This window comes from Mastigoproctus giganteus, chromosome 11, assembly GCF_048544385.1.
Source record: "Mastigoproctus giganteus isolate SK-2022 chromosome 11, ASM4854438v1, whole genome shotgun sequence".
NCBI lineage: Eukaryota > Metazoa > Arthropoda > Arachnida > Uropygi > Thelyphonidae > Mastigoproctus > Mastigoproctus giganteus.
The window spans coordinates 17,720,998-17,739,642 of record NC_143585.1 but is presented as its reverse complement, the minus strand read 5'-3'; the positions used below and the strand labels follow the sequence as shown (position 1 = coordinate 17,739,642).

General features: G+C 36.1%; 1 protein-coding gene across 2 annotated transcripts in view; it reads left to right on the top strand.

Moving 5' to 3' along the window:
• The window catches only part of LOC150077752 (cell adhesion molecule Dscam1-like), a 226,303-nt gene extending 207,974 nt beyond the window's left edge, over positions 1-18,329 (top strand). The window contains exons 17-26 of one of the 2 annotated variants that reach the window (XM_090384708.1): positions 2,905-3,145; positions 4,595-4,693; positions 6,025-6,210; positions 6,302-6,601; positions 6,842-7,006; positions 7,085-7,278; positions 7,385-7,460; positions 13,073-13,183; positions 13,606-13,672; positions 18,221-18,329. In XM_090384708.1, the coding sequence (XP_090240834.1) occupies positions 2,905-3,145; positions 4,595-4,693; positions 6,025-6,210; positions 6,302-6,601; positions 6,842-7,006; positions 7,085-7,278; positions 7,385-7,460; positions 13,073-13,183; positions 13,606-13,649 (1,416 nt within the window). In that variant the 3' untranslated portion in view covers positions 13,650-13,672; positions 18,221-18,329. Of the gene's footprint in view, positions 1-2,904; positions 3,146-4,594; positions 4,694-6,024; positions 6,211-6,301; positions 6,602-6,841; positions 7,279-7,384; positions 7,461-13,072; positions 13,184-13,605; positions 13,673-18,220 lie in introns of both variants that reach the window. The other variant, XM_090384707.1, reaches the window with a different exon arrangement.
• The last annotated feature ends 316 nt before the right edge of the window (positions 18,330-18,645 follow it).

Sequence of the window (18,645 nt, the reverse complement as noted above, 5' to 3'; positions counted from 1 at the left end):
TCATTCTGGGCTCTGTGTTCTTTTAATTCATTATTCCTTAACAGTAACTACCACACTCACTGGCGAAAAAATTAGAAATCTTTGGGTTCCTTGGTAATACTCTACGCTTTTCTGGAGCTTCTTATCAAATCCAACCGAACTCTACAAGGGGAATTGCAGAAGTTGGGATTTGGTAGACGAGTGTTTGGATCAAAGCCACTTCGTTCTATAAAAAGTCGAAAGATTCCAGACGGGGTTGTGGAACGGTGAAAAAAGATCATGTGGTGTGATTAGTCTCGATTTACCCGTTTTTGCACAAATGGTGGGTTGTAGGGTGGCGCAAACCTCATGAAGTCATGCATCCATCCTATCTCGTGTCCATCACTCACTCAAGAGGCAATGGAATCTATCATGGAATGGATTGGGGTATGTTTTTCCGATGCGTATTGCATCCGTTCATACCTTTAATGTCACCTCCAATGAATATCTTTCTAAAGGATTAGACCAACTTCACCCTGCAGTGCTTCATTTTTACCCGTATTATGATGGATTCCTTCAAGACGACGCAACTATCCACCGTGCAAAAAATTTGTCTGAATAGTTCGAAGAACATTCCCAAGATTTCCAACATCTACCATGGCCACCTAATTCTGCAGATCTGAATCCAATTGAGAATTTCTGGGATATGCTGGAAGGGCACGCACCTCGGCTTCGCAGTTCTCCACTGACCACAATGCAGCAGCTGACAAATATCCTGAAAACAATGGTAAAATCTACAGCTGCGTTCCCTCAGACACCTAGTAGATTCGATGCCACGATGAGTAAAGATATTGGAGTAAAAGGTGGCCCTGCTAGATAAATTAAGGTTTATAATTTTTCAACTAGTGAGTGTACATCTCTCTCTCTCTCTCTGTCATCTCTGTCTCGTTTGTTTTTTATGTATCCTTCATTGAATTACGAACACCACTACTGCTCTGAAATATCTTTGGGGAAACTTCGTGTAAAAGCTGTTAGAGAAGCCTGAAACGACAAACAGACCAATGAGGAAACCATACAGAAATCACACCCAGTGGATTTTAGTAATCCTTTCTCATTCGTCCAACCAATCCAGTAGGATCGGTGCGAGCATCATTTCATTTTTAAACTGTTGGGGAGCATTTTACGAATTAAGGGAGTAGTAAGAGAGCACCGCGTTACGTTTGTGGAGTCCTTGATGGACCGATGCTGAAAGAACCCTTCTCGTTTGTAATTGTAATACACACTTCCAACGATTCATCGATGCCGTAATTAGTTGATACCGTTGTTTGCGATGGCACATTGTTATGTTTAAGAAACACTTTCCGACAGCAAACAGCATTTCATTTTTTTTATGTAGGAATGGCTTTGTCTGTGACGCTGGTGAAGATTAAAGTCGGGACGGCTGATATAAGTCACGTGGTAATTAGTTTTTGAGTATTTGCGAGAGGGAATTGGTCGGTGCCATGATCTTCCCTACTTTGAACGTGGAATAATTTTGGGGCAACACGTGCAGGTGCCGGTATCTAGACAACAGCCATGGTTAAATGCTCAGAACCAATGGTGTCCACCGTGAATGGCTCAACAACGGTCAAACAACCAGCCAAAGGTCACACGTTGGACAGCCACGTGTGGTCTCACCCGTGGTGAGTGTCATAAATTTCGCCTCATAACACGACAGCGATGCAACACAGTTGCCCAGCTTACAACCCAATGCAACGTAGGAGTAGAAAGACCAATGTTCACATGTACTATGCGCTACACAGTAACTTGTATAGGCTATAGCAATCGACGGCCGTCAAGGGTACCCAGGCGCAGCGCGAAACACAAAAAAACTGCGCTTTGCATGGGCACATCAGCACTAACACTAAACCACTGGCATGTGGAAATCTGTCGCCTGGTCTGATGAATCCCGTTTGAACTCTATCATGCTGATGAGTTATCCGCATTTGGAGAAAGAACAGGAGGCTGTAGCACCTGAATGCACTGTTGGTGTTCGATAAGCTGGAGACGATGGTGTTATGCATAGTGGCATAGTCTTTTGTGGAAGACACCACCGTTGGTTTCCCACATCTGAGCCATAGTACTTGGTGAAGAAATACAGAATTTCTGTAAAAGCCAGAAAAAGTGTAATGTCTGGTTTGTGTCAGAGTAGTGCTATGTTCTGTTATTATGTCACTGGCTTCTTGGCCGCAGGACCACTGATGGAACCCCGCGTTGGGGACTGTTTTCAGGGTTCTCTGATCACCGATAATCAACGGCACGATGGGAATACCTATTTGTCTATCGTAGCCGACCAAGTATACATCCCTTTATGATGACAGCGTATGCAGACAACTCCGGCGTCTATCAAAAACGCGGTGCGCCACGCGACGAGGCCCAGAAAGTTGCAAACTGGTTTCAGAAACATGAATTCTCCGTCCTCTGATGGCTGCTCATTTCAACCGATCTCAGCCCCCAATTCACTGGAAAAGGACATTCGATGCTACGACTCCACCTGACAATGTGCGGACATTACTGGACACATTGCATTGTATAATAATGTGTAGGGTTACCACAGGACACACTGCAATACCTTGTAGAGTCCATGCCAAGACGTGTACGGGCTGTATTACTGGCTAAAGGTGGTTCCACGATGTACTGGATAGGTGTTGCTGATGCAAAGCGAAATCGATTTACATCACTCATAAATCAGCTACCACCCACAAATTTTCAGCAGGCAGTATAGTACATTATACCTTGGATTTCTCTTTTGTCGCCCGTAATATTCGTCATGGTAGGTCAAGGCCAGAGTCTCAGATGAGCAAATACATCATTAGGTGTTCGTACTTCAATGAAAAACATAAACAAAATTCATGATTTTATTAAAATCATCTTTGCATTAATTAATTTAAAGTCCAATATTTACAGCCTCCAAGGAAAGATCTGTTGTTCGGAATCCTCAAAGGATACTACGTCGGCTACAAAACCTATGGTTCATTCGACACATACGTATACAAGACTTTGGAGGTCAAAGATGATGAACAAGTCAAAGAATGTCTCTTGACCAATCTACAGAGGTTCACCAAATACACCGTAGTCGTACAAGCGTTTAACAGTAAAGGTGCTGGCCCCCCTTCCGATGAAGTTACAGTCCAGACGATGGAGAATGGTAGAGTGTATGGACAATGATTTTGATACTTTAGTTCCCCGATAGCACACTAATCTTTAGATATTTAAGGATACATATTCTAGAGCTAAAAATAGAAAAAAAGTTCCTGTAAACATATGTCTCAAAAGTTTTTATTTTCCAGACATTAAGCCTCCATTAAATCTATTTCTCAGACGTTAAGTCCAACGTCTAGTCTCAAAAGGGGTAGTGAAGCAAGAAGGAAATTCGAATTTGGTGCGTCTAAAAGAAAAAGAAAGGTGAATTGGAGAAGAAGAAACAAGAATTAAGCGAATCACTTTTGAAAGTTTTGAAAAGAAATGATCAGTTCGAACGATAATGAAATTGAAGAGATTCTAGAGATCAAAAATAATCTTCCGACTGTGGAATTAAGCACGAGCTCATAACTATGGAAAGGGCACTCGCAACAGAACTAAAAGACCCATCACTTAAAAGACACATCAGTTCAGCAGAAGAAAACTAAAACAAGACGTTCACGCAAACATAAGAATCTTAGATGTGAACAAATTGGTGTGTGATCCACTCATCTGGATCATCGCTAATGTTCCATCAGTATTGATCCAGGTGAGTGTATTATACCACTTAGGGATTCAGAGCGAGATAATACAATACGCAAGATAAAATACGCTGAGATCTTAGTGATAAATAATACCCAAAGCTTGACGAAAACAGACTTTAATAACTTTCACTACAACAGAATTTTTAAAAATGTCGAGAAATGAATTGATACTATCCGATTTGCATTCCCATTGCCTTTCGGAAAGATATTTAAGAAATATTTGTAATTTTTGGTAAAAAATCTCCCACCTCTTCGAAGACTTGAAGAAAATAATGCATATTCTTTGTAAGCCAAAGAAACTGTCTGCCAGTGTTCATGATTTGGCGACATCACACAACAACAGATTCCAATTATGACAGCTAGATGGTATAAAAAAGTCCATGGATTGATGATTAATATATGCGTTTTAACAAGCGAATTCATTTCAACCGTGTTGGTTCCATATTTGCTCTTTTACAGATCATCAAATCTTCCCTAACAACGTATATCCGTTGTAATTCGAGCCCGTTTAACACAGTCATATTTTTATAACCTAAATTTGAACACAACAATGTTTTGCAATTTTACACCGTTATGAAATTCATAATTAATGTTTAATATTAAGAAAATAAAGACTTTTGAGACATATACAAACTTTTTCTCATTTTTAGCTGTTGAATATACTCGTATACTGTGCAATTTTGAACCATCCTGATATACAAATCTTTAAATATTTTTAATGTTTTCCAATAACTCCTCGTTAGGATAATTTCTCTGCGCAATGCCTATAAATTGTTTTAAGACCCATTAGAGTTACTGCAGGTTAACTGAAAAGCGAATATTGCTGATAGAAAGAAGAGCCAAAGTATTCTAAGTTCAGCTTTCTTCAACAGATCCTCCAGGACCGATTGTCTTAAAGATAAACTCCACAATGTTTACTGGTGTGAAATTATCGTGGGAGAAAAGTTTTTCTGATGATAATCCAATTTCAGGTGAGAACTGTATACAAACATTAAGCGAAAGGAATTCTCATTAATAACCACTTTTCTAATCTGAAATTTTAGTTTATAACTGTACCGTTGTTAAATTATTTAAATATTTATATATTTTTAATTTAAAAATTTTTAAATACGCTCATTTTTTATTCTTTTTAAAGTTTTCTTGTTTATTTTTTATTTAATTTACCAAAATGACTTTATAAATTTTATGTGTAAAACTAATTGTACTCATAATAAATTAAGAAATAAAGAGATTTTAAAAGTAAATTAAAAGTATATAAATTCAAATTTATAGGCATTTATGGATTTTGTAACTTTATACTAATTATTTTAATTAACTATTAAAGGAAACTAGTTATATTTAATAAATTTATTCAAAAGAATACATAAAATATATATAAATAAAATATAATATTAAATTATATAAATAATAAAAATAAAACTATTAATTAAATAAAATATTATATATTATATAAAGTTTTATATAATATTAAAATATATTATTTTTTAAATTTAATGTTATGAAAACTAAGGCAATGATGATTGGTAAAAGGTTAAGTCCCTTCCGAATTGAGATCGATGGAGTATGATTAGAACAGGTAGAGCACTTTAAGTATCTAGGGCAGTTATTTGCACAGGACATTTCATGTCAAACCGAGATTCAATCCAGAATTGCAATGGCAAAACAGTCTTTCAAGAAAAAAGCTGTCCTTGATTACACAGAAGAAGATTTCACAAGAAATTAGGAAGAAGATAATAAAGACATATATATATCTGGTCAGTGGCACTATATGCAGCAGAGACATGGATTCTAACAAAGAGAGACAAAAAGAGACTTGAGGCCTTCGAGATGTGGTGCTGGCGCAGGATGCAAAAAAATAAGTGGACTGAAAATGTTTCGAATGTGGAAGTATTAAGACGGGTCCAAGAACAAAAGAAAATTTTAGGTAGAATAAGATCAACTGGACTAAAATTGGTGGGCCACGTGATTCGACATGGTGGTTTACTTCTGGAGGGAATGGAGGGGACTGTGGATAGAAGATGCCATAGAGTAGACCAAAAAAACCTCTTCATCGGGACGTTGCTGGATGAAGCAGGACTTCGAAATTTTGAGGAACTAAAACAAACAGCACAGGAGACACAAAGATGGCAACAGCTCATCAGAGGAACTGACCAGTCACAAGACTGAATTACTGATGATGAATTTTAATGTTTAAAATTTAGTTTTTCAATTTTAATGAAATTTGAAATGTGCGATGTTCTTTAATTAGGCAGATAAACTACACGAAAATAATTGTAAGAATAATTAGTTGCCTATTGTGCAGGTTACCTCTTATACTCCAGGCAAGATCAAGGTGACTGGAAAGAAGTAAACGTCAGTTCACCAGCATCTGCTTACACTTTGAGTCCTCTACGATGTGGATCGAGACACCAGTTTTATGTCGTTGGATACAACACTGTCGGACGAGGTGAACGTAGTGACATAGTGACGGCAAAGACAGACGGGATGGGTCAGTATGTCAAACATAAATTAACCCTTCAATTAATTGGCTTTTTATTTGATATACGTTGCCACTTTGATTTATCCCATCTCTTCCTTAGCACCCATTGCTCCCGACAAGCAATCGCTGATGGTCATCAACACCACTTACGTGATTCTAAATCTGGACTCGTGGCACAACGGCGGGTGTCCCATCAATCTTTTTATGATTCGTTACAAATTGCAGCGAGAGAAGACCTGGTTGTCGGTGTCACACGACAGCCCCGGAGAAAAACACGAAGCGCACATCGGAAATCTGATCCCCGGATCGTGGTACCAACTGCAGATTACGGCCCATAATGATGCCGGAACGACAGAAGCCGAATATAACTTTTATACCCTCTCCCTAGGGGGCGGGTCAGGTTCGTATGCGAATTGTTAAAGCTAAAACTAAAACAGATTTTTAAAAGTCAGTTAATTAACATAAATAATTCCGATTAAACTAAAATAAAGTTTAGAATTTAAATAAAAATAAAATTCTTTGCTTAAAAGCAAATTTAAATAACCAAAAAATTAACTTAATAGTCAGAATGGTTTTAATCTAAATTAAATTAATACTGCGGATTAATTTCCTATTAAAGTGAATGGTGTATTTTTTTCAGAAGCAGCCACGCCCTCTACCGTCAGGAAGAATGAGGACGTTCCCTTCTATGCCGATCTGAACATCATCTTGCCTACCGCGGTGTCCCTGGCTGTGGTGGTTGTGGTGATCGCTCTGGTGTCTGCCATAGTCAGAAGGAGGCACTCGTCGGGCAGCTCCCACAGTGGTAAGTATCAGCTTCCCTTTTCTGCGAGAGCCACCCGTTCCCTCAGTGTGTCATTACAGACCGTGTCCTATCTTTCAGGGAGCTCGGAGTACGGGTGCCGTAAGTTACGGGTCCACGAAGCGGTGCAGATGGCCGAGCTGGAGAAAAGGGGATCGAAAACTGCTGCCATGAGCGGGTCTCAGATGGAACCTTCTTATTATCCCGCCCCCTACGCCACCACCCGCCTGTCGGTGGAGGAGGAGGAGAAAAGATTAAACAACGAATGTGAGCAGGTGAGTCCAACCACGCGATCTGTTTTCAGCAAATCTACGCAACTTTTAATCGTTTTAAAAGTGATGGATGGCGTGAATATTTACTCCAATGAATTTGTTTTCGTAGGAAGAACCACTGTATGCAACAGTGAAGAGGTTACCCCGTCCACCTCGATCAGATTTCCACATTTATCACTATCCAGGTAACCATCCAAGCATCCTTCTCTTATTTGTTGTTTCTTTTTGATAATTAAGTAAAAATTTAATTTTATGATTTCGAGTTCTCTGCTTTTGATCACATAAAAAGCATAATTAGCATTAACAATAGAATTAGTAGAGGCATATGAGGCAAGAAAGCAAGCTTATGTAGCATCAGCCAAAAAAAAAAATCATTTCACACATCCATTCCCTCTAAACGTTTGTCCATTTCCTACTTGAATTTATTTAAGCTATCAACTTCCACAACAACAGATGGAAGTTTGTTCCAGCAATCAACAACCCACTGGCTAAAGGCAAATTTCCGCACGTCTATTGTACATCTGTCTTTCCTCAATTTGAATTTGTGCCTCCTCAGGTTCATAATCTGAGAAGGAGAAGAATCCCATCAAACTTGAGCTTACTCGACCCATTCAAGGCATTATACGCCTCAATCAGATCGCCTCGCAAGTGCCTAGTCTCCAGGAGCTGCAATTTGCAGAACTTAAGTCTTTCCTGGTAAGCGGACCCCATTCGTTCCCCTCACCAATCTTTTTGCCCTTCTCCGGCCTCGTTCTAGCAACTCTACATCCTTCCTAAAATGAGGACTCCTTGTAATTTCTAACAGTATGTGATGAGGAGCAGAAAAAATTATCTTGTCATTTTCAACAGTACATGATGAGGAGCAGAAAATTCACCTTGATATTAGTATTAGTATTAGTATTAGCAATGGCCACATGGTGTAAGGGATCCTGTGGTTTTTCCTGCACGAGAGGGAAAAAAATCAATAAAAAAATAAAATAAAATAATAAAATAAAAATAAATAAACAAATAAAATAAAATAATAAAATAGAAATAAATAAACAAATAAAATAATACAAAATAATAAAATAAAAATAAAATAAATAAATAAAATAATACAAATTAATAAAATAAAAATAAAATAAAATAAATTTCTTTCTAACAGTACACGATGAATGTGCTGTTTCTAAGAATGTGTGATCAGGAGCAGGAAAATCAGCGTGCCGTTTTTAATAGTATGTAATGAGGAGCAGAAAATTCACCTTGATATTTCTAAAAGTACGTGATCAGGAGCAAAAAAATCAGCGTACTGTTTCTAACAGTACGTGATAAGCAGCAGAAAAACTGTAATTTTCAAAAATATGTGATGAAGAGAAGAAAATTCACTTTGCTGTTTCTAACAGTACATGATCACCAGCACAAAAACAGAGTGCTATTTCTAATAGTATGTAATCAGGAGCAGAAAAAATTATCTTATCATTTTAAACAGTATGTAATGAGGCTCAGAAAATTCAGCTTGCTATTTCTAACAGTAGATGATCAAGAGCAGAAAAATCAATGTGCTATTTCTAACAATATGGGACAGAAGCAAAAAATTAGCTTACTATTTCTAAGAGTACGTGATCAGGAGCAGAAAAATCATCTAGCCATTTCATTGGAACAAGTAGTGAGGAACAAGCAGAAAATAAAAATCACCTTGATATTTCTATCAGTACGTGATCAGGAGCAGAAAATCAGCTTGTCATTTGTAACAATAAGTAATGAGAGCAGAAAAATCATGTTGTAATTTTTAAAAAATGCGTGATGAAGAGCAGAAAATTTATCTTGCTATTTCTAACAGTACGTGATCAGGAAGAGAAAAATCATGTCATTTTCAACAGAAGGTGATCAGGAGCACAAAAATCATCTTGTCATTTTCAACAGTACGTGATGACGAGCAGAAAAATCAGCTCAGCTTTCTGTTTCTAACTGTACTTGATGAGCAGCAGAAAAATCAGCTTTCTGTTTTTAACTGTACATGATGAGGAGAAGCATAAAAATTAGCTTGTCGTTTCTAGTTTGTGATTAGCAACAAAAATATGATTTTGTCATTTCTTACAGTATGTGATCATCCGCTGAAAAGTCAGCCATGATTTGCAAAATAGACGCTAGTTGTCAACAATGGAATGCCAATTAGTCACCATAAACAACAGAAAACAAAAGTGTCAATTTCAGAGTTGCTCACCAATGCAGAGCAAACAACAATTGTTGTGAGTAACAATTAGAAACAGTCAATAACTTAGGCAACAATGAAAAATCGATATTTAACAATTAACGGTTGTAATAATGGAAAAACAAACAAGTAAAACAGAACGGAAACTAATTCTTGCGCATTTTATAAAGGTAGCGTAAACCAACTAATTAGTTTGATTAATTAAGGCCTTAATTTAATTACTAAAAGACTTGGGGAAAATTACTGCCGACGAAAGTTTCATTGGAGCAAGTAATTGGGTTCGTATCAAGAAATAAAAATGCGCAGAAAAAAAATCCTTAAAGTATATTGTGTAATTAAATGTGTACTCCCTTAATTTTGCTATAGTTTCATTAAACAGGGATTACTTGTTTGGGTGTGAATAATTCCAACCAGAGAACAATCGACAAAAGGAATGTGTAACAGGTTTTGTTGTTTCACGTGTGGAATTAAGCCTTCTGCGAAGACTACAATGCACACATCCAGTAACGTTCAAATTGTCCCGGGATTAGATTAAAAGTATGATTAATTAGCGCTAATATTTTTAATCACCGTAAATAGTTGTTTAAACGCGCAATATTTGCAAGTCAAGTGTTTTGTCTTTTGTATTCTGTCTGGAAATTTGCGAGTGCCATTTACGATTAAACCTAACGTGACTATAGTAAAAGAAAGGAGTTAAGAAAATGGTGGAGTTATTTTTGCTTCGTCTTTCTCTCAGTTCTGTACAATGTAGCAGATTTTCGTTTTGTCCTTTCAAATACATTTGTATTGTTATTTGACATTTTTAAAGACCTTTTATCGGCTTCTGCCATGAATAAGGAGAAAGGCTGTTCCAAAGACTAAAAGTAGAAGGGATAAATGAACAAAAAGGTTAGTTTGGTGGTCTGGAGATGAACTATGAATGAATATTGAGCAGATGAGGTTCGTTTTCGGACTGGTTTGAAAGAAAGAGTCTAAGGATATTTAGAGACATTGTTTGGGTCTAGCGATGTCCAATGCACTCTTACATTAAGCTGTGTTGTAGAGAATTAATAATTTTATTCGTTAGGTATTGAATGAAGTGACACACGCTAATTTAATTAATTCTCAGAGGGCGGGTCAGTTATCAATAATTATGATTTAAAATGGAGTATTTAGTTACATAGTAATGGAAAGCAAATCTATTCATGAATTTCTTTGCAACCTGGGCTCTGTTCTCAGCTCAGGATGACCAAATTTTTATCGTCTTCTCCCCAAATTGAAACTTTTAACTTTGGTATAAGGCTGCATAATATTCCTCTGTTATTGTAGTTCAGGTCAGGTTCAAAGTAATCAATTAATGATAATCCCTTTGTATTCCAGAAAATTGAGGCCAACACTTCCAACTGATGACTGAGTTCGAGACTTTGTCGGGGTTGGAGATCCCTTGTGTTTTCACGTGCCTTGTAATCTGGACTCGTTCATAAAAATGTCTTTAAGTTTCATTACCAATCTATCTAGAGTATCAAGAATTAATTTTAAAATCTCTTTTTATGACTTCAGCCTCTGCTGTTTGTCGTGAACGCAAAGGTTTCTAGAAAGCCATCTTGCGTTAACTTTGAACATTTCCAAAGGAGTGTATTACTATTAAAATGCTTCTTTGATAAATGTTGTTCAGACATTTTAATTCTTCTGTTTTCTAATTTGTTTGCTTCAACGATGGCAGTTGTTTCAAAATTGACTACTTTAGATGGTCGACCAGGTACCATGGATCATCCTCAACTGATTCCCGTACTACTTTGAACTCTGCCGACCATCAGCAATAGTAGCGTAACTGGGTGATACTTCCTCTAACACTCTGGTCATTCTTTTATGGATCTCTTTAGCATTTCTGTCCTCTTTAGTAGAAAATTTAGTTACTAAACGATGCTCGATTTGCTGGATATTCATTCTTCTTCCACCTACCAAAATAACGAAATAATAATACATTTTATAAACCGGATAAAACATTGACAGCTATTGTTCGTTAATTATTATTCTTAGGAGGTTGGCTTGCCTGTTTGAAAAGAGACAAAAAGAAGAGCAGGAGAGAAAGTGAGAGATGAAAATTTGTGGGCACTGTGCAAATGAAATATCTCTTTTGTGCTCATGTAAATCCAGAGTTGGACGAAACATAATCCGGGAGCCGGGATACAGGTTTGCCTTATTCATGATTTTTCTCCACGACCTCAGCTCAACAGAACAGGAGTTAAATTTTTATGCGCTCGCTGATACCTTCCTAATAAAATATTCCCTCTTTCCTGCTGCATGCATTATACGAAATAAAAACTCTGTACTTTAAAAATGAAGAGTCCAATTTTTGTGACCCTAATTTGTTACAGTTCGACATAATTACTTTTTGGTCCGGTTTACATCAGGAGATACGTCTCATTATTTGTTTCTCCACGTAATTACTTTTTCTCCATTTTTTCTTTTCGCTCATTCGCAAAAACCCATTATCCATTTCCACTGCTCGAAATGTCTAAGCAATAGCGTGACATAACTCAGTATTGTCTTGGAAACGTTGCTCAATTGGATATGATGGGTCGCTGTTATGGATTATAATGTTTATTGGAAGTGCGCATAATCCAATATAATTATCTCGGATTTTCTGGGCGAGAAACGCGAAGGCAGAGTGTAATTGGCCCTATTGTCTTGAACTTCTGTTCTGCCAATTTGTTTACACAAAAAGAGAATGAAATGAAAATTCTTTTGCACAACTTCTGAAAAAAAATATCATTTCTTTTTCACTCGGGCTGGTAATTAGAAATAAGTGCTAGCTTACGCGTGTTTTTTTTAAGATAAATTCAAAGAATATTTGCACATTTTAAAGCTCAGTCGTAATCAGGTAACAATTAGCAGACAGAAATGGATTTATCTGGATTAAAAGTTGATTAATTCAGGAAAGAAGAGTCACAAACGCCACCTGCCGATGAAAATTCAAAATAATCTAAATAATTCTTGTAAATTCCAAAGGCGACTGGATTTTTTTATAATTTACGAAGTTAGAAATAAATAAATGAATTAATTAATTGTAGAACTGCTTAACTAATTAATTAATCGGTTAAGGTGTGATTAATAATATCATTATCATAAAGGATTATAATATCTGTATTATAAATATTACACAGATATTTATGTGTATATTAAAGCACACATCATACCTTTTGAGAGAAAATGTGGCCTTTCCAGATCATGCAGAGGAAAATGTCGAATTTTTATCGGAAAGTTTAATATTTGAAATTCCATCATCTTGATCATACGAGATAGCACACTCAACTTGATTGCATTGCCTTCTTAGAAGAAACTCGAGTGTGCAGAAGGGCGTTTTATTCTAAAATAGAAGCTGGAGAGAGAGTCGGGATGAAAGACTTGATGCTTCTACACAAAAAAAAGAGTTAAAATAATCTGGTCTACTTTTGTGCTGCGATGCACCATCCTTGAAATTAAATTGACTCATAAACTATCCTTTTAGCCCTTAAAAATTACTTATTTTTCAGCATTTTTAAGTCATAAATCGTAATTTATATATACATACAGTTGTAAAACTATATTTTATTTATAAATAAATTATGATAATTCTTTCTTTAGTCCATATACCTCCAGAGGTGGTGGAGAATGATCCGCTAGCATCAACCAGCCACTGGAAGAAAGGATCTGTGATAGTAAGGATTGAGGAACCGCCTTCTGAAAAATGTTCTGGTACGTAGTTTTCCCTTTTAATCGTTCCAATACGTTTATTGAGCGTTTACCTTAAAAATTTATCAGTGCAGTCGTGAAGAACCCCGACAGTTGCATGCAACAGCCTCGTTCCGCGGGTTAAAATTTTACTTAAGAAACTTGCAGAGCTTAGAGGCTGCGCTACGCTTCCCCATCTCCCAGAAAAAGTAATTATACTGGAATATTGTATTAAATAAAATGATGATGGAATGCGAAACTTTAACACTCAAGATTGCAAACTCAGCTAAATTTAGTAAAATAACCTTCGAGGATTAGTTAAGGGATTAAAGATTATTGATCGGAGAAAACCTAGCGTGTAAAAAAGTAGAATAAATGTATAAATAATAATTTCAGCGCCCTTACTGCTCGGCTAATACTGCTTTTTTTGTACCTGTATCTTTCAGACCATTATGCCTCAAAGTCTTCAGCGAAATACACCCACAGGTGAAAGCTTGGATATCTATGATCTAGGTAAGGCTTTTATTAAATGTTATTAGCATTTTTACGTGAGTCAACACATATGTCAAATGAATGAAGCTCATTCTTGATTAAAGTAGTTTTAAATGACTCTGGGTGGGGTGAATATCCTCGGATTTAGTTTCTAACGAGTCCTGGAAACCCAGTATCTCACCTACCACCATTACAGACCTTTTTAGCGTGTCTGTGTGCGGTAATTAAACACTTTAATGGATAACACATTTTAATCGATAGAGTTGTAGCTTACTGAGCCACTACCAACTTCGATTGACAATATTCCATAAGTTGGTAAAGACGCGTATAAAGCGATATGACTTCCATTTACACACTGTTAATGCTGTCATTTGGAAACGAGCCAGGAGTGGCTTGTCATTTACTAATGTTAGGCTATTAAATGAAGAAGAGAGTAAACATTTTATGTGGTGAACAGCTATTTATCCGAAGCAAAATATTAACTTTCCTTTGCAGAGCATCGGTGAACCGGAATGGGTATTTGGATGGCTCTAAATCTTACCACTGTTGATAGTAGACGGTTGGCACGATGCCAGCCTTAAATGTCACACCACCTCCATGTTTTCAAATACAAATGTAATTCATTTATGTTAATAAAGAAAAAAATATAGAAAAACACATTAATCGACTTCGTCCAAGATTAAATGGATGCTTTCAATTACGGATATAAAATTATTTCTTTTAATTTATCTTTTCGTGCTATGTTTTAAGGTTGTTCTGTGCCACTACTCGTTTAGGCTTAAGCCTTTTCCATTAATTTAATGTTCCGGATTGGAATTTAGCGAAGAGATGAGAATTAAATCCTAGAGAAGTATAAACAGCTTTCTAAGAGATATTTGGTGAATTGTTGAAGAGTACATCGTTAGCCAGAGAGAGCAAGTTTTCCACTAACGATTGTAGAATGACAAAATTCTGTCCTTTCACATAATAGCAAAATAGATTGCTTACCATAATTAGTAACAAAGTAATGACGAGTATTGTCAAGAGGTTTATGGAATCTTGGTTAACGAAGATGCATTAGTGAACTTACAGATGATTTCTTGGATAAGCATTACGACAGGGACTCGGCTTTCGTTCAGTAATTTCCTCAAATGTGGCTTTACTCGTAAGTAATGAAATATTCATGCAATATTATTTGATGTAGTTACCGCTAGAGAATTAAGCGATGCATTCCAAGCCTAAGAAATAATATTCTGAACCTGAATTCAAAGGAACAGAAAGGTCTCATCATCTTGAGGTGCAGAATGACACCATGCTGGTAATTACCTTATAGCGTATTCCCACGCAGAAAAGTTGTGAATGTATCCGTGGAATAATTTTCGCCAATATTATCGCAATAATTATTTCAACGTTTTAATCTATTTTTAGTAAATTTATAAGATTTTAAAATGGGTTAATTATTAAAAAAAGTCAATTGAATGAAAAGCATTTACAATTTTTATGAAAAAAACTTGTTATACTATCTATGTTCCATATGTATTTAATCTGAATAATTTGGCTCTCCAAACATAAAAATCATAAAAATTGAACCCCACAAGGAGACAAAGTATTCAATCTATATAGAAAACTTTTCAATCCTTAGGAAACAGAGCTGGTGTCGTTTTGGAGTTTTACTGTCCACTTTCTTCTTTGGGTGATTTAATCCTAGAGGTGTTCTAAAAACGATCCACGTCTTACTTCGAAACACAGTTAGAATCATTTAAGTGAAATTTAAATCTCATCCTTATGATGGCTTTGAAAGAATTTGCCACTCTTTGTCTTTGTATCTTGTAAATCCTGCTGCTCGAAAAATAGTAATGTTTGATTGAATTATGGGGAATTATTCTCAAATTTAATATCAGACATCTGCGGGAAAAAAACCGACAAAATTGTTTTTCGTCATACCTCTGGAATGAAAGTTGGTTATTCTAAACAAAATTGATGTTCTGATTATGAAAATATCAGTCTTTTACTTCTGCCACGTCTACATCAAAAGATATACACTTTTTTATTTTTTTTGATTCCTTGTTTTTATACAATATCAGCATACATGGTTGTAATTCTTACACACAGTATATGTTACTTAGACATGTTTCTCACTCAATGATTTCCTTTTATACTCCAGATTGCTTTCCCGTTTAAGGAAACAACAGTAATCTCCTATCATGGCAGAGTTCCAGCGACCTTGGTATCGTTTTTCCATTGCAGATACGTCCTGGTGGAAGCGCTCTCCTTGTTCATCACTGACATCTGCTAAGTTTTCATGAAAGAAATCCAGATGGGAATGAAGGAAATGCATTTTCAATGACATTCGGCACCCCATGTTCTTGTAACATTTCAGCATGTTTGTCACCAGTTGCTCATAGTTCTCTTCTTTTCTTCTCTTTCCGAGGAATTCGTGTACCACAGCCTTGAAAGGTCTCCATGCAGCCAGTTCAACACCATTCAGGTTTCTTTTAAATTCTTCATCTTTTAGAAGATTTCTTATTTGAGGACCTATGAAAATTCTTTCCTTCAGCTTTGCATGAGATAAATTTGGAAACATTTTCAGTAAATATGCGCATCCTCTGCTTTCTTTATCCAGTGCCTTAGTGAAATTCTTATTCAGTCCAAGCTTGATGTGTAAAGGGGGAAGAAAATCTTTTGGGGATCAACCAACGGAACATACTTTACATTACTTTTGCAGGGAATATATTCATCCCTCTTATCCCAGTGCTGTACGACGTATTGTTTGGCTGTTGCACGACTATCCCACAAACACAGGAAACAACAGTATTTAGTGAAACCACCTTGCAACCCAACAAGCAGTCCAATCACTTTGAGATCACCACAAATATTCCAACCATAGTCATTGTAATGTATAGCAGCAAGAATCTGGGACATACTATCGTAAGTTTCTTTCAGGCCAACAGCATGAACAAGAGGAATTGATGGCAAAGTATTTCCATTATGAAGCAATACTGCTTTCAAACTTAGCTTTGACGCATAAATGAACTAACACCATTCAGAGGTATTGTGATTAATGTTCAGTTCGTGCATAACACCAACGACGTCTTTGCAGACACACATGTTGTTTTCCATTGCAAAATATCTTAAAAACTCTTCATTTCGCTTACGGTATATTGTAATGTTTGTACCTTTGGCGAGTAAGTTCCACTGTTGTAGTCGGGATCCGAATAATTCAGCCTTCTCTTTGGGTAAGCCCAAGTCTCTGATCAAGTCGCTTAATTCTTCTTGTTCAATGTAGTGTGGGACCTTTTCTTTTTCTGGTTCGTAGTCCAAATCATGTGAAATACATGGTTCCGCGACATTGATAACGATTTCTTCTGTACCTTTTTCACTACTTCCAATACCCCAAGATTTTGGTGGAACAGGTACTGGCAGTTCTTTACTGTGTGGCACTGGCCTAATTGCTGATGCATTGCTGATGGATATTTGATGCAGTGCTTGCTCTTTTTTGAAATACCTTTTATTTTTGTCATGCATAAATAGCAGTCGTCGAAATGATTCTTGGGCTCGCGCCACACCATAGAGACGGCAAAAGGTAATGCTCTCAGCTTGCTATTTATCCACAGCCTTAAGTTCGTTGTAGAAGTAATACAACAGATATGTGGAGCCCAATTTTTTCTTGGTCACCGATCTTGTAGCCGAAGTACAATGAATATGCAACTTTTGTGACATTGTATAATTTCTTCCTCTGAGTTTTTGGGGTTAAGTGTCCACAAACGTAGCAGAAGTTGTCTGGGTGATTGTCGCAAATTCTCTGCTTTGTCTTCTCCATTTTAACAATCCATTAACCTAAAAACAATAAAAATAATTGATAAATTTGAACAGAAGGTGAATTCTTGTAGCGTAGTTTATCATACACTTTGTATATTGAACAGTTGAATGGTATAATAAAATTAATAAAAATACTGACTTGTCTGAAAAAGTGCATCAAAATCAAAATATACTATATTGCAAGAACAGTAATGATGTACTTGCATAACTATTAGCCCAATAAACAAAACCAACCAAAAGCTAATAAGATTAAATATTGTATTTCAAACAGTAATGATATCTTTTTACAGAATCCAGTTATCTATCTATATCTTAAAACTGAGACGTGATAGGAAATTTTTATGATTGATTTTAAATTCTCTACATAAAACTTGACCAGAAACAACTATTGATTTGCTGGAGGTAAAAATCATGTTGAGTAGTGTAATTATTCTCGCTCCTGATTGAAATTTTGATTTAATAATTTTCCGTTCCTATGATTAAAAGAAACTTTTCCTTTTTGAAACAATTTCACGGATTCACCATTTACATTACTTTGATTTAGACGACAAATTTATTTTTTATCTTATTTTCCAACCTACAGTAATCCTCAGTACTAGTCATTTCTGGTGGCTGGGAGAATAAAAACGATATTGGTATTCTTAGGAATTATTCGTGAAAATGTTTCATCTGCGAATATTATACCTTTAAATATTTATTGTTCTTTTATGTTTCATTTGCTAGACATGAAAGTAAATTCTAGTTTCACTCTTTTTTTCTTTTTCTTTTCAGATAAACAAGCTGAAAAGAAGGTCACACTCCCAGCCGTACTTCGAGAGCTACATCCATTGTGGGTTTTTTTTTTTTTTTTACAAGTTTACACCAACAGCTTAATTATTGGCAAAAAATATGAATCTGATACCATCACCAATGTGAAATATTCAGTTGACATATTTTGAAAATTGAAATAATTTTTTATCGCAATCTCAGTTAATGATCGCTCTTTTAAATGATTCGTAATTGCAAAACTTTTTTCGATAAATCTTCATATATTTTATTCATGGAATGCTGAACTTAAGAAAGCCTTTAACAGAGTCATCCGTAAGGAAATTAAGCCTAAATTATAGCGGTTAGGCCTAATGAAGTATTACGCCTAAAATATAGGCATCTAGTGCAGGGATGCATTGAAGAGATGTGAAAAAGCCTCTTATAGAATG